Source organism: Heloderma suspectum, chromosome 10 (genome assembly GCF_057233095.1).
Source record: "Heloderma suspectum isolate Gila_16-S chromosome 10, 16-S_ref, whole genome shotgun sequence".
Taxonomy (NCBI): Eukaryota; Metazoa; Chordata; class Lepidosauria; order Squamata; family Helodermatidae; genus Heloderma; species Heloderma suspectum.
In genome coordinates this window covers 1,562,620-1,578,051 of record NC_139467.1, presented here as the reverse complement: position 1 = coordinate 1,578,051, position 15,432 = coordinate 1,562,620, and the positions used below count along the sequence as shown (strand labels likewise).

Here is a 15,432-nt window from a genome sequence, read left to right as displayed (position 1 = left end):
CTGCAGCTGCACCACTCGCATGCAATGGCCAGCTCTTCTGTAAGGTAAAGGTGTCCCCAACCAGTCGTGTCCGACTCTAGGGTGCGGTGCTCATCCCCGTTTCTAAGCCGAAGAGCCAGCGCTGTCCAAAGACGCTTCCGTGGTCATGTGGCCGGCATGACTGAACACCCAGGTGCATGGAACGCTGTTACCTTTCCCGCCGAGGCGGGACCTCACTCCATCACGCACCACTTGGGTCTCGAACTGCTGACCTGCCGACCTTCCAGTCTGCAGTTCAGCGTCTTAACCACTAAGCCACCGCGGCCCCTCTTCTGTGCTGCAAGTCAAATTTCACAGCGGCTCCCATGCATGCACGTGCACACACACAGTTTGCACCTAGCTGCTCCAAGTTCATTGGGGGTGAACAGCTCCTGTGAGGCTCCCAAAGCGCAATTAACCGGGGGAGACCCCCCTCCCCCCACGAATATGGGCTTTAAAGGGTGTGAGAAATGGGCCACGAGGGTGCACAGCCAGCCAGGTTTGACGGATCCTCAGGGTAACTGATGTGGGTTAAGCAACCTGGAGACACCCCCCCTCCCCGCGCGCGCTTTCAGGAGCCCCCCACTTTTCATACACGGCTGTGTCCAGCAACATCCCACCCTCACCCTGCTCGCCTCTGAAACTCTGGCTAGGCGCGTGCAAGGGGCTCCGTTCAGCTGCTCTGACTTGGGGGCCCTGAATATTCTCCCCCCCATCTCTTCCAAAGGGGCGGGCTACATCTCCGCAGTGCTGGGACCCAGAAACGGAGGAACCCTCCGGGCCAGGGGTGGGGGTCCTCTTCCAGCTCCAGGGCGCGCTCCGGCCCTTCAGGACAAGGAAACAGCTGCACGGGAGCTGGGAAGCCGCCGCTGACCGGAGGTGGGGGGCGGGGCCTCCTGGGGAACCCCGCCTCGGGGCGCCAGGCGGGCCAGGTTTGCTCCCGGGGCCTGTGACGCTGCAGCCTGCACGAGGGCTTTGCAAGGCGGTACCGTGCCAGACCCGGCACGGACCCCCGCCCCCCCCCCGGCCATCCTTTACCTGCTCCGGTGATTCCTGCTGCGCTGGCAGGGGCATCCCAGCCTTCCTCTCTCGGCGCCCCTGGCCCTTTCTGGCTCCCGGGCGGGTGGAATGGCACGCGCTCCCCTCTCGCCTCAGCCACAGACCCACCTGGCGCTCTTCGGGAAGCCCCCGCTCCCATCTGCGGCGCGAGGGCAGGGAGGCGGCCACGCGGCAGCGCTGTGCAGGAAGCGCGTCGCACGTGGGGGAAAGCCCTGGACGCGCAGCCATCGCGCCGCGGCTGCTGGGCACAGCTCTGCGGCCAGGGGTGCTCCGGAGCAGGCCGCCGGCGCCGCGGGAGGCCCGCTGCCTGGGGAGGGCAGGGGGCCTCTCGGCTGCACCAGCACCGCTCCTTGGGCCGGTCGGCCCATCCAGCACCCCTCCCCTTCTGCAACTTCTCCGTTGGTTGGTCGGTCTGCAAATCAGCTCACCGCCGTTCTTTGTTCCACCTCCACCTGCTCCCGTGGCCACTGCACAACTCAGGAGGCGCCAGAGGAACTCCCTGGCTCTTGACGTGGGATGGTCCCAGCCCAGGAAGATGTTGCCGTGCTTCCTCTCCACTTTGCTTTCCAGAGAGGAACAGAAGCGTCCTGCGAACAGCCAGCACAAGGCCCCCTCCAGATGCCTTCCATCTGTCCCCCACCCCCACACGCAGGCAGGCAGTCAAGGGCTCTCTGTGCATGCTCTGCCCTCCCTTTCCATTCCTTATTCAGGAAAAGGACATGTGTTAAAGCCTTGCTTGGCCAGGTTCACTGCATGGGGCTATGGCCCCCTGACAAAGGGACTGCCAGGGGCAGGGTGATGACAAATCCTGCAAGGCCCAGCTAAGGGAGCCCCACCCTGAAGGATGGGGCTTCTGTATTTTGCAGCCAGTCAAATGTGTCCAAACTGTACAAACAAGCAAAGGGGTGTGTGGATGTTGGGGAGGGGATCATGAAATGGACACGGTTTCAGACACCGGGGCCCATTTCCTGATGCTCAGACTTCTAAATTTTCTCCACGTTGGGAGTCCAGATGAGATGTGGCCAACACAAAACCTCCCGTGCACCCAATGAGGAATGTGCAAGACATGCTGCTGCAAGGAGAGGGGCAGGTGGGCTGAGGGGGCCGGGGCTTCTTCCTTGCGATGGAGAGACGGGGGCAACTCTTGGACCAGAATGACAAGAGATGGGGGTGGGGTAGCTTAATCTCTAAAATGGGACTAGGCACATTCATGCTGGAGGAGGAGGAGCCCTTGACAGCACTTCCCCAGGGCAGAGAAAGGGGGCTCTGTGGTCACAGGCTAGAGGTCACCATAGAGCATAGACCATCTGTTGGGGAAGCAAAGGGGACTTGGTGCCCTGTGGGGGGGAGGGGGGAAGCTTCGCAGAGCCGCTTGGCTGGCCACTATTGGAAACAGGATGCTGGGCTGTCCTTGGCCTGAGCCAGCAGGGCCCCTCTGCTGTTCTTACATTCTCTTCACCACCACCCTGCAAAGTTCTGGGAGAAAGCAGTGGTGACTTCTGGGGAGGGGAGCTGGAGGGCAGTGAGGGGACTTATGGATAGGAGGAGAGGGCAGTGTTCCAGCCAGGGAAGGAGGCCCAGCCAGCCTAGGTCCCACCCTGTCCAAGCGGGAGGGAGGGGACCTGATCAGAGGGCTTCCCACCTCTGCCCAATACCCTGACTGGCCGCCCCAGGGGCATCACATGGCCCATGGCTGCCCAGAGCACCCTCCCAGACAGCTCCCTGCTGCTGCTGCTGCTTCCTCTGCCCCCAGTGCTACAGAGGCACACCTGGCAAATTCTGTCATTTAAAAATACATATAGATAAATAAGCAACCCCAACAGTGTTTGGGCAAAATGCTACATTATCGCATCCCGCAGCCCAGAGGACTGGGGGCCAAATGGTCCTTCAAGAGCGAGGCTCTCACTGGCTGCGGCATCTGCCAGGCATGGCGGACTCCTGAGGGCACTTTGCTGGATCGTGGAGGGCAGTGGGTGGATCCTGGGCGCTGTTGGCACTATGCGTGGAAGGCTCTGTCTGTCACCGGCATGGGTGGGGGGAGCGCTGGGGGGGCAGGCCCTGCACTATGCAGTCACTTCCTTGTCCCGCTGGTTGCAACGGCTGATCTTAATCTCTGTCAGCTGAATGTACCGCAGGACGTTGGTATCTGCAGAGGGAAGAAATGGAGCACGTGGGCACGGCAGAAGCAAGCACCAGGCTGTTTGGGGGCATGCCACAGCTCCCCCTTTCCATTTTGCAACCTGGAAACCCAAGACCCAAGAATACAGGGAGCTGCCTTATGCGGAGGCTGGCCCCGGATCCATCTCATTCTGCACTGCCAACACTGACCACAGCCATGGCTCTCTGGTGTCACAAGCAAGTGCCTTTCCCAGCCCTGCCTGGAGATGCCAGGGACTGAGCTGGAGCAGAGACCTTCTGCAGGTGAAGCAGGGCCTCTGCCCTGGAACCCTGTGGTCCCTTTCCAACCCTGCCCCCACCACAGCAATGAGGCGGCTCTCCCTTGCAGTGTAGCACCACCCATGCACCTACCTGTGGGCTCGCGGTTCTTGGCCTCTTTCAAATAGAGCAGGGCGTTGTCGTAGTCCCCCAGGTGGTAGAAGGCGATGCCGGCCCGGTACATGGCTTTGAAGCTGCTCTTCTCCCTGGCCAGCACCTTCAGGCAGTAGTCTCGCACCCGCTCGTAGTTCACCAACTCCGACTGCAGTAGGCAAGCTAAGGGGCCCCAGCAGCAGAGGGAGAGGGCTGTTAATGCAGCAGCCCAGCAGCCAGGGTCCCCCTCCGTATGCACCAGCCCTTCCCGAGCGGCCACCTTCTGGATCTGCGGCTCCTCTCAAACCCACCAGCCTTCTGCTGTCCACCTGGCTGACACGCCATGCCTCCCTGAGACCACCAGCCCACACAGCATTGCCGTTGGTGCCACCACTACCACAACCTTGACTTAGTGCCAACCGTGTGCCACACGATGGCACACAAAAGATTGCCAGGATGCAGCCACTGTCCAGCTAGGCTTACAGGCAGCATGGCAACCACAGGGAGGGAAGCAGCCTTGGCACCAGCCCTGGTCCCCTGGGCCTCTTGGTCTCAAAGCAAGTGGTCCCACAAAGCAGATGTTGCAGCAGACTGAGGATGCCCCACAAAAGATCCCCCTGCCCCCATCTCTCTGCTGGGTTCCAACTTTACAGAGACTCTCAGCTCCATATTGACCCCCCCCCCGCATCTGACAGACTGCATCAATAGTGCTAACAAGCCCTATTTCAGGGCTGTTCTTCCAAAGGTTGAGGTTTGGCACTTCAAATATTCATGATGCATCCATCAAGTTGGGCTTGTTCTGTTCCTCCCTCTGTCTTTCCTCTCCTGCCATCCAAATGATTCAATTTCTGGCTCTTTTTCTTGAGACAAAACAAATACAAGTTGCTGGGGTTCATTTAAGGTTGCAAATCCATGACAGCACAGTTCTGCAGACCGCGCCGGGGGGGGGGGGTGTCTCCCAGCCAAAATGGCTCATTTCTCTTTTGCTTGACTACGCCCATGGCTGTCCTCCGGTTGCATGCTCTGCTATTCTGTGCAAGCACAGAAATCCCACAGAACGCAATACAGAGAGCAAAATCCATCCTCCTAGGAATCTCAGCTTTCTTTCTAAAAACCAAGTTGCTAGTCCTTAACCATGCAAGGATAGGCTTGGAAGTGATCAGGAAATGCCCAGTGAAACCGCAGAAGCCAACAAAGAGGCTTAACAGGATTTCTGGATGTGGGGAGGGGGATACCATCAGTGCCCTGCCTTGCTTTGTGCTCATGAGCAGCAGAATAAATAAGCAAACATTTGTACATTTTTCTGAGAGAATTTGATGAGTCACATGCAATGGTATTTCATGCTTGACATTTTGTGAGATTGCATGAACAATAACTGCCAAAATCAAAAGAAATAGTCAATTGATACCAACAAGTTTAAAGCATCTATGACATAAAGGTGAGGGTGTTAGAGCAGGACCAAAAAGACCCAGATCAAAATCCCCACCAAGCCATGCAGCTCTCTGGGGCCAGGCACTATCACTCAGCCTAACCTACCTCACAGGGTCATTGTGAGGATAAAATGGGGGAAGGAGAACCCATGTGTGCTGCCTTGAACTCACTGGAGGAAAGACAGGATATGAAGGTGATAAAATGTAAATTTGAATTTTGATGGGGAACTGTTTGGCCAAATTTGACATTTCCAGGATTTGCAGATGTCTGTTTCAAATCCAGTGAGGAGCCTGACAGAAAGAGAAGGTGATGAGGGGTCAGGGGTAGGAGGTGGCTCCAAAAGGGCAGGGATCATCCCTGGGTCCAGGTGGGGTGAGCAGGCAACACACCACCACTGGGTCCTTGAGCTCTTCCTCGATATACCTCTTGCACACAACGTGTGCTGTCCTGCATTCAGAACAAAACAGAGGCCCAGAGTGTGACTGGTAGTCTCACTTTGAGAATCGGAGAGGTTCACGAGGGATATAAGTTCCAGCTGAACATCAGGAAAAATGTCCCGAGTGTTAGAGCAATACGACAATGGAACCAATTCCTAGGGAGGCGGTCGGCTCTTCCACACTGGAGGCATTTAAGACGAGGCTGGACAGCCATCTGTCAGGGATGCTCTGACTTGGATTCCTGCATTGAGCAGGGGGTTGGACTTGATGGCCTTGTAGGCCCCTTCCAACCCCAGTATTCTATGATTCTAAGTGGACTTCCCTGAATGCCCTGGATCCAGGTCTCTGCAGACCCCAATGGGGGTACTGTGTGCAGAGGGGTTCCCTCCTGCTCCCCCCAAATGCCTCATTTCTTTCCTGTCTCCAGAGGGATTTTCTAAGGGCAAGAATTAGAACAAGGTGCAGTACTTGGACATGCTCCTGCAGGTATGTTGGCTCCCGGGTATGTTGTCTCCCGGGAGGACAGATTAGAGATGTGACTGAAAGGTTGCCTGCACTCATAAAGCCCACTGACAAGGTATCCCTTTCTTCTCATCCATGTGGGAACAAATGATACCGCCAAGCGGAGCTACGAAGAGATCACGTCAGACTTTGAAGCTTTGGGAAGGAAACTCAAGAACTTTGGGGCCCAGATAGTTTTCTCATCCATCCTTCCAGTAGTTAGAAGAGGGATAGAAAGGGAACGAAAAATATCCAGGTGAATGACTGGCTACGAAGGTGGTGCCGACGAGAGAGATTTGGATTCTGGGACCACGGGCTATACTTCCTGGAAGATGGGCTGTTGGCTAGGGATGGGTTGCACCTCACAAAGGCTGGGAAGAATGTGTTTGGCCACAGCATGAAGAACTTCATCAGGAGGGCTTTAAACTGAATTCTACAGGGAAGGGAGATGTAATGTTGGGGGTAACAATGGACGTAGGAGCATGCACTGCAATGGAGAGAACAGCTCTGATAGCGCCCAATAATAGTCTTCAGACACATGTAGGAAGAAAGCCAGACTATGAAGCACATGGTCTTCGATGTCTATATACTAATGCCCAGAGTATGGGAAACAAACAGAACCAACTTGAACTCTTAATACAGGAGGGAAATTATGACCTGATAGGTATAACTGAGACTTGGTGGGATGACTCTCATGACTGGAATACAGCAACTGAAGGATATAACTTGTTCAAAAAGAACAGGAGGAACAGAAAGGGAGGTGGGGTTGCACTGTATGTGAAAAATACAAATCTCTGCACAGAAATACAGGAGGAGGAGCTTGGTAGCCCCATCGAGAGCATCTGGGTTGAAATAAATGGAGCAAAGAATAAAAGGAACCTGGTGGTCGGAGTCAACTACCGGCCACCCAATCAAGGAGAAGACAAGGATGAAACTTTTGAAAAGCAAATAGCCAATGTTTTAAGGAAGCATGATGTAGTAGTAATGGGGGACTTCAATTTCCCCGATATTTGTTGGGAGACAAATTCTGCAAAACATGGCCCCTCCAGGAAATTCCTGACTTGTGTGGCGGATCACTTCCTCCTACAGAAAGTAGAGGAAGGAACTAGAGGATCGGCTATCCTTGACTTGATCCTAACCAACAGAGATGACTTAGTGGATAAAGTAGCAGTTACAGGAACTCTGGGGGAAAGCGACCATGTTGTACTTGAGTTTTTGGTTCTAAGGGAAGCAATAGCCGAGTGTAGTCAAATGCATACCCTGGATTTTAGGAAAGCTGATTTTCATAAACTCAGAACAATGATCAGTAAGGTCCCATGGCAAGCGATGCTAGCGAGAAAAGGAGTCCCAGATGGGTGGGAGCTTTTAAAAAAGGAAATTCTCAAGGCACAATTACAAACAATTCCAACAGGGAGAAAAGGTGGAAGACAACAGAAGAAGCCAATGTGGCTTCACAAAAAGCTTAGGGATGACCTGAAAACAAAAAAGGACACATATAGGAAGTGGAAAGAAGGCCAAGTAACAAAGGAAGAGTACAGGCAGATAGCACAGAATTGCAGGGATGGCGTCAGGAAGGCTAAAGCTGAGAATGAGCTGAGGTTAGCGAGGGATGTTAAAAACAACAAAAAGGCTTTCTTCAGCTCCGTGCATAGCAAAAGGCAGAGGAAAGAAATGGTGGTTCAGCTATTAAATAAGGATGGCAAAATGATAACAGATGACAAAGAAAAGGCAGAGGTGCTGAATTCCTACTTTGGCTCAGTCTTCTCCCAAAAGAGGGTCTATGACCCCCCTGGCAAAGGCGAAGTACAGGCTGAAGGAGCAGGATTGCAGCTTGAGATCGACAGGCATATGGTCAAGGAACACCTCATTACTTTGAATGAGTTCAAATCTCCAGGGCCAGATGAACTGCATCCTAGAGTCATAAAGGAACTGGCAGAAGAACTCTCAGAACCGCTGTCTATTCTCTTTGAGAAATCATGGAGGACCGGGGAAGTGCCAGATGACTGGAGGAGGGCTAACGTTGTCCCTATCTTCAAAAAGGGTAAAAAGGAGGAACCTGGGAACTACAGACCAGTCAGTCTGACATCAATCCCTGGGAAAATTCTGGAGCAGATCATAAAGCAATCCATCTGGGAGCACCTTGACAACAATGCCGTGATTACTCGAAGCTAACATGGATTTGTCAAAAACAAGTCCTGCCAGACAAATCTGATCTCATTTTTTGATCAAGTAACCTCCCTTGTAGACCGTGGGAATGCTGTAGACATCATATACCTCGACTTCAGCAAAGCTTTCGACAAAGTGCCCCATGATATCCTGATGAGCAAACTAGCTCGAAGTGGGCTAGATGAAACAACGATCCGGTGGATCCACAGTTGGCTACAGAATCGGACTCAAAGAGTGCTTATCAATGGGACCTTCTCCAACTGGGGAGAGGTAACGAGTGGGGTACCGCAGGGCTCAGTCCTGGGCCCAGTGCTCTTCAACATTTTTATGAATGACTTGGAGGAGGAGGTGCAGGGAATGCTGATCAAATTTGCAGATGACACCAAATTGGGAGGGATAGCTAATACTTTGGAAGACAGAAACAAAATTCAAAGTGATCTGGATAGACTGGAGCACTGGGCAGAAAACAACAGAATGGCATTTAATAGGGACAAATGCCAAGTTCTGCACCTAGGAAAAAGAAACCAAATGCACACTTACAAGATGGGGGATACGTGGCTCAACCACACTACAAGCGAGAAGGATCTTGGAATTGTTGTCGATCACAAGCTGAATATGAGCCAACAATGTGATGTGGCTGCAAAAAAGACAAATGCTATTTTGGGCTGCATTCATAGAAGCATCACTTCCAAATCCCGGGAAGTACTAGTTCCCCTCTACTCAGCACTGGTTAGGCCTCCTCTGGAGTCCTGTGTCCAGTTCTGGGCACCACACTTTAAGAAGGATGCAGACAAACTGGAGCGGGTTCAGAGGAGGGCAACAAAGACGATCAGGGGACTGGAAACAAAGCCCTATGAAGAGTGCCTGAAAGAACTGGGCATGTTTAGCCTTGAGAAGAGAAGACTGAGGGGAGATATGATAGCACTCTTCAAGTACTTGAAAGGTTGTCACAGAGAAGAAGGCCAGGATCTCTTCTTGATCATCCCAGAGTGCAGGACACGGAATAATGGGCTCAAGTTACAGGAAGCCAGATTCCGGCTGAACATCAGGAAAAACCTCCTGAGTGTCAGAGCAATACGACAATGGAACCAATTACCTGGGGAGGTGGTGGGCTCTCCCACACTGGAGGCCTTCAAGACGAGGCTGGACAGCCACCTGTCGGGGATGCTCTGACTTGGATTCCTGCACTGAGCAGAGGGTTGGACTCGATGGCCTTGTAGGCCCCTTACAACCCTACTATTCTATGATTCTATGATTCTATGATTCTAGGTGGGAGATCAAAACCAACAGAGAGAAACACATCGAGGCAGGGGCCGCTCATCTCCATACGCAAGAGGCCTGTCCCATGTCCAACACACTGTTATGAACATGAGAACAGCAGCAGAGCCCTGCTGGATCAGACCCAGGGTCCATCTAGTCCAGCATTCTGTTCACACAGTGGCCAACCCACAAGCAGGACACGAGTGCAACAGCACCTTCCTGTCCAACTGCTAGGACCAAACAGCTCAGCATCCGGAGATGGGCACAAAGACTACCTGTCTGAAGCCAAGAGGCTCCAGCTGCCCATCATCACATGCAGTTGCTGACTGGGCTGAACCAACCTCAGCTAGGGCCCAGTCTTTGAGGGGCTGGAGGGGAGAGAGACCCTCCATGGTGCCTCCTGGCTAGTTTCCAGAGTAGCTCCACATCTGAAGTTGCAAAGATGCAGACCTGGCTCTTGTCGCCTGGAACCTGCCCCTCCCTGCCCTCCCTGCAGCCTGCCTGGTTCACTGGAGGGAGTGGAAGGCCAGGTTTGGCCAGTGAGTGGAGCCTCTCCTCCAGGACCAGCTGCTGTGCCAAGAGCTGCCCTCAAAGCCAGCCTGGCCAGAGGCTGGTATCTGCAACAGCCCCCTCGTACCCCTGGCAGGCCTCACCTGTCAGGCTGTTGTAGCACTCGACTTCAGTGCCCTCCACCAGCGCCCGCTGCTCCTCCGAGAGGCGGTGCCAGCCAATCCTGCCCAGCAGGCTCTTCTCCACCACCGCTGTCACATCCTCACCCACGTCAGTGGCGGGCTCCAGCCCCTTGAGCTGCAGCAGGGCCCGGTGGTACTTGCCGATGGCTTCGCGGAATTTCTTCTGCTTGTAGCAGCGGTTGCCTTCTGCCTTGAACTCCACAGCCTTCTGGATCTTGGCCTCCAGATCTAGCTTGCCAGAGGCAGCGTGGTGGGCCTGGCAGCCGCCGCCGCTGCCTGCTGCCGCCACCACCAAGGCAACCCCGCTCCCCCCGCCGGCCTCCGGGCAACTCTGCTTGTACGGGCTCCTGTCCTCCATCTCGCCCTTCTTCACAGGCAGGGGGCCATGCCGGTGGAGCTCGAATGCTTGTCTCCGCTGGACGATCTGGAGGAGCGCGGGGTGCATAAAGGAGGAGCCCGCGAGCGGGCGAGCGGGCGGGCGGGCCTGGCTGGAACGGGCGCGGCGCGCCGAGAAAGCAGCGGGCGCTTCTTCAGCACCGAGGAGAGCGCACTAGTGCATTGTGGGAAACTCCTCCTGCATCGGCGCCGCCAGCCTGACCTCGGCTGTCTCAGGACCGGGCGGGCGCCCCTTCCGCTGCGGGGGCGGGGAGCAGGGAAAGGGAGGCCCGGAAATAAGTTCTGCTTCGGCTGAAGGCCCTTGGCGCAGCCCTCCGTGGGTGACGGGAGGGAGATTCGGGAGGGGAGGGGCGCATGTTCCAGAGGCCTGTCCAGCCGGCTGCTCTGTAGCCAGGAGTTTTTGATGGAGGAGCAGAGATGGGTCCTGAGGCCTTTGCCCTTCTCGTGCTAGTTTTTTCATAGGGCTGCCCTGAGCTAGGGCTCAGGCCCTCAACCTCTTTGCTTGCCAGCCACCTGGCCCTGGATCAAGAGATGCATGTGGGAGGAGCTTGGCTTGAAGCATGTGCACAGTGCCTTTGATCACCTGAGGTCAGAAGTATGTGAGAACTATCACCCCATTGCTAATATTCCCTTTGGGGTGAGGTGCTTGAGCATGTGGTGGCTGGGCAGTTTCAGACGTTCTTGGAGGAAACTGATTGTCTGGACATATTTCAGTCTGGTTTGAGGCCAGGGTACGGCACTGAAACAACCTTGGTTGCTCTGACTGACGACCTACTCCCAGTGAAAGACAGGGGAAGTGCTACCCTGTTGATCCTCCTAGATCTCTCAGTGGCTTTTGACACTACTGATCATGGTGTCTTACTGGATCCGCTCTGCAGGATGGGAGTTGAGGGCACTGTGCTAGAGTGGTTCCGTTCTCACTTCCGGGGGCAATTCCAGAGCGTGGTATTGGAGGATTCCTGTTCTAGTGGTCAGAGTCTACAACCAGCCACCCAATCAAGGAGAAGATGAGGATGAAACTTTTGAAAAGCAAATTGCCAGTGTTTCAAGGACGCATGATGTAGTAGTAATGGGGGACTTCAATTCCCCCAATATTATTGGGAGACAAATTCTGCAAAATGTGGCCCCTCCAAGAAATTCCTGACTTATCTGGTGGATAACTTCCTCCTACAAAAAGTGGAGGAAGGAACTAGAGGATTGGCTATCCTTAACTTCATCCTAACCAACAGAGGTGACTTAGTGGATAAAGTAGTAGTTACGGGAACTCTGGGGGAAAGTGACCATGTTATACTTAAGTTCTTGGTTCTAAAGGAAGCAAAAGCCAAGTGTAGCCAAACATGTACCCTGGATTTTAGGAAAGCCAATTTTAATAAACTCAGAACAATGATCAGTAAGGTCCCATGGCAAGTGACTCTAATGAAAAAAGGAGTCCAAGATGGGTGGGAGCTTTTAAAAAAGGAAATTCTCAAGGCACAATTATAAACCATTCCAACAAGAAGAAAAGGTGGAAGACAACAGAAGAAGCCAATGTGGCTTCACAAAAAGCTTAGAGATGACCTGAAAACAAAAAAGCACACATATAGGAGGTGGAAAGAAGGCGAAGCAACCAAGAAAGAGTACAGGCAGGTAGCACAGAATTGCAGGGATGGCGTCAGGAAGGCTAAAGCTGAGAACGAGCTGAGGTTAGTGAGGGAGGCTAAAAGTAACAAAAAGGCTTTCTTCAGATATGCACAGAGTAAAAGGAAAGAAAGGGTGGTTCAACTATTAAATAAGGATGGCAAAATGAGTTCAAATCTCCAGGGCCAGATGAACAACATCTTAGAGTAATAAAGGAACTGGCAGAAGAACTCTCAGAACCTCTGTCTATTCTCTTTGAGAAATCATGGAGGACGGGGGAAGTGCCTCAGAGCAGAGCAGAGCAGAGCAGAGCAGAGCAAGCTGCTCCAGCTGGTCTACGGACTACAGAAGCAAGCAAGCTCCCAGAGACTGAGCAACCAGAGCGAGCAAACAGGGGGAGCAAACAGGAGTTGGCCAGGGGAGTGGCAGTGGTAGAAGAGACAAAGGAGACAAAGGAGACAGAGGCAAAGAGGTAAGTGGGCTGCAGGAAGCCCAGGGCGCTGCCCTTTATCCTTCTGAGTGGCTGTGAGCTCACCAGGTGCTTCTGAGAGCTCCAACTGAACTGGGGGGGGGTGGCCTGAGTACTGCCAGCAGCTGAGTGGGCAGGAAGCTTCAGTCTGTTTCCCACCTCTCAGCTGAGCAGAGCAGAGCAGAGCAAGCTGCTCCAGCTGGTCCAGGGACTACAGAAGCAAGCAAGCTCCCAAAGAGTGAGTGACCAGAGCGAGCGGACAGGGGGAGCAAACAGGAGTTGGCCAGGGGAGTTCGGCAGGGGAGGTCAAGGGGGAGGCCCCTAACATTTTTTCTTCTTTTTTAACAAACATCTTTTTTTCATTTATTTGTCTTGTAACACACACTTCCACACCAGTGGGACTCTGCTTTTACCCTCTACTGAGTAGAGGAGCAGGCACAGGCTAGTCTAGAACAATCACAAAGCTAGACACAAAAAGGGAAAAGAGGCAATGGAAGGACAGGACTCTCCGGTGTTGGTGACCTGCAAGGTGTGTGCAATGTTTGTTTTCTTGCCTGAGAACAACATGGCCTACATCTGCAACAAGTCCAGTTGATCACGCTGCTAGAAGAAAAAGTATGTGGACTGGAGCGGCGACTGTCAACCCTCCGGGGAATAAGAGAACACGAAGAGTTCTTGGACAGAATGGGGAAACTACAGCAGCAAAGGGAAGACCAGAAGCTTGAAGAGCAACAGCAAGATGAGGCAGAAGTGGGAAATGCTGAGGAGAAGAAAAATGGAGTAGAGGATACTCGGTGGAGAAGGGTGACAGTTAGGAGAAGAAGAACTAGATGCCACTCTGCACCAGTGGAAGCAGTGGAGCTGTGGAACTGATTCCAGGTACTTGCGGATGAGACTGGAGTTCATCCTGCAGAGGAAGAATCACAGGGGAACCTACATGAGAGTGAGCAAGAGGCTGAAGGTCAGTCAAACAGAGGCAATGAAACCCAGGCTTACAACAAGAAGAAGAGAGGAGTGGTAGTAGTGGGAGACTCCTTCCTGCATGGGATCGAGACCCAAGTATGTCGCGAAGACCCATGGACTCGCCAGGTATGTTGTCTCCCAAGAGGACGGATCAGAGACGTGACTGAAAGGTTGCCTGCACTCATAAAGCCCACTGACAGGTACCCCTTTCTTCTCATCCATGTGGGAACAAATGATACCGCCAAGCAGAGCTACGAAGAAATCACGTCAGACTTTGAAGCTTTGGGAAGGAAACTCAAGAACTTTGGGGCCCAGATAGTTTTCTCATCCATCCTTTCAGTAGTTAGAAAAGGGATAGAAAGGGAATGAAAAATACTCTGGGTGAATGACTGGCCACGAAGATGGTGCTGACGAGAGAGATTTGGATTCTGGGACCACGGGCTATACTTCCTGGAAGTTGGGCTGTTGGCAAGGGACGGGTTGCACCTCACAAAGGATGGGAAGAATGTGTTTGGCCACAGCATGAAGAACTTCATCAGGAGGGCTTTAAACTGAATCCTACGGGGAAGGGAGATGTAATGTTGGGGGTAACAATGGACGTAGGAGCATGCACAGCAATGGAGAGAACAGCTCTGATAGCGCCCAATAATAGTCTTCAGACACATGTAGGAAGAAAGCCAGACTATGAAGCACATGGTCTTCGATGTCTATATACTAATGCCCAGACTATGGGAAACAAACAGAACCAACTTGAACTCTTAATACAGGAGGGAAATTATGACTTGATAGGTATAACTGAGACTTGGTGGGATGACTCTCATGACTGGAATACAGCAATTGAAGGATATAACTTGTTCAAAAAGTACAGGAGGAACAGAAAGGGAGGTGGGGTTGCACTGTATGTGAAAAAGACATATCTCTACACAGAAATACAGGAGGATGAGCTTGGTAGCCCCATCGAGAGCATCTGGATCAAAATAAATGGAGCAAAGAATAAAAGGAACCTGGTGGTCGGAGTCAACTACCGGCCACCCAATCAAAGAGAAGATGAGGATGAAACTTTTGAAAAGCAAATAGCCAATGTTTTAAGGGAGCATTATGTAGTAGTAATGGGGGACTTCAATTTCCCCGATATTTGTTGGGAGACAAATTCGGCAAAACATGGCCCCTCCAGGAAATTCCTGACTTGTGTGGCAGATACCTTCCTCCTACAGAAAGTAGAGGAAGGGACTAGAGGATCGGCTATCCTTGACTTGATCCTAACCAACAGAGATGACTTAGTGGATAAAGTAGCAGTTACAGGAACTCTGGGGGAAAGCGACCATGTTGCACTTGAGTTCTTGGTTCTAAGGAAAGCAAAAGCCGAGCATAGCCAAACACGTACCGTGGATTTTAGGAAAGCTGATTTTAATAAATTCAGAACAATGATCAGTAAGGTCCCATGGCAAGCAATGCTAATGAGAAAAGGAGTCCCAGATGGGTGGGAGCTTTTAAAAAAGGAAATTCTCAAGGCACAATTACAAACAATTCCAACAGGGAGAAAAGGTGGAAGACAACAGAAGAAGCCAATGTGGCTTCACAAAAAGCTTAGAGATGACCTGAAAACAAAAAAGGACACACATAGGAAGTGGAAAGAAGGCCAAGCAACAAAGGAAGAGTACAGGCAGGTAGCACAGAATTGCAGGGATGGCGTCAGGAAGGCTAAAGCTGAGAATGAGCTGAGGTTAGCGAGGGATGCTAAAAGCCACAAAAAGGCTTTCTTTAGCTATGTGCATAGTAAAAGGCAGAGGAAAGAAATGAAAGAGCCTTCATCCATTGTTACCCCCAACTGTACATCTCCCTTCCCTGTCGGATTCAGTTTAAAGCCCTCCTGATAAAGTTCTTCATGTTGTGG

At 52.5% G+C, this 15,432-nt stretch overlaps 1 protein-coding gene across 1 annotated transcript; it reads right to left on the bottom strand.

Moving 5' to 3' along the window:
- Positions 1 to 2,858: 2,858 nt before the first annotated feature.
- On the bottom strand, positions 2,859 to 10,657 carry TTC9B (tetratricopeptide repeat domain 9B). Its single transcript, XM_084814293.1, has 3 exons — positions 10,055 to 10,657; positions 3,607 to 3,789; positions 2,859 to 3,223 (listed from the first exon to the last, which is right to left on the bottom strand). Exons 1-3 carry the CDS (start codon positions 10,536 to 10,538, stop codon positions 3,141 to 3,143), a joined length of 750 nt encoding a protein of 249 aa, XP_084670419.1. The 5' UTR covers positions 10,539 to 10,657; the 3' UTR covers positions 2,859 to 3,140.
- Positions 10,658 to 15,432: the final 4,775 nt, after the last annotated feature.

Coding starts and splice junctions, on each gene's coding strand:
- TTC9B (XM_084814293.1), bottom strand. CDS start 10,538: ATGCACCCCGCGCTCCTCCAGATCGTCCAGCGGAGACAAGCATTCGAG. Junction 3,790..10,054: donor GTGCTACAACAGCCTGACAG/GTGAGGCCTGCC, acceptor GGGGCCCCTTAG/CTTGCCTACTGCAGTCGGAG. Junction 3,224..3,606: donor CAAGAACCGCGAGCCCACAG/GTAGGTGCATGG, acceptor TTCCCTCTGCAG/ATACCAACGTCCTGCGGTAC.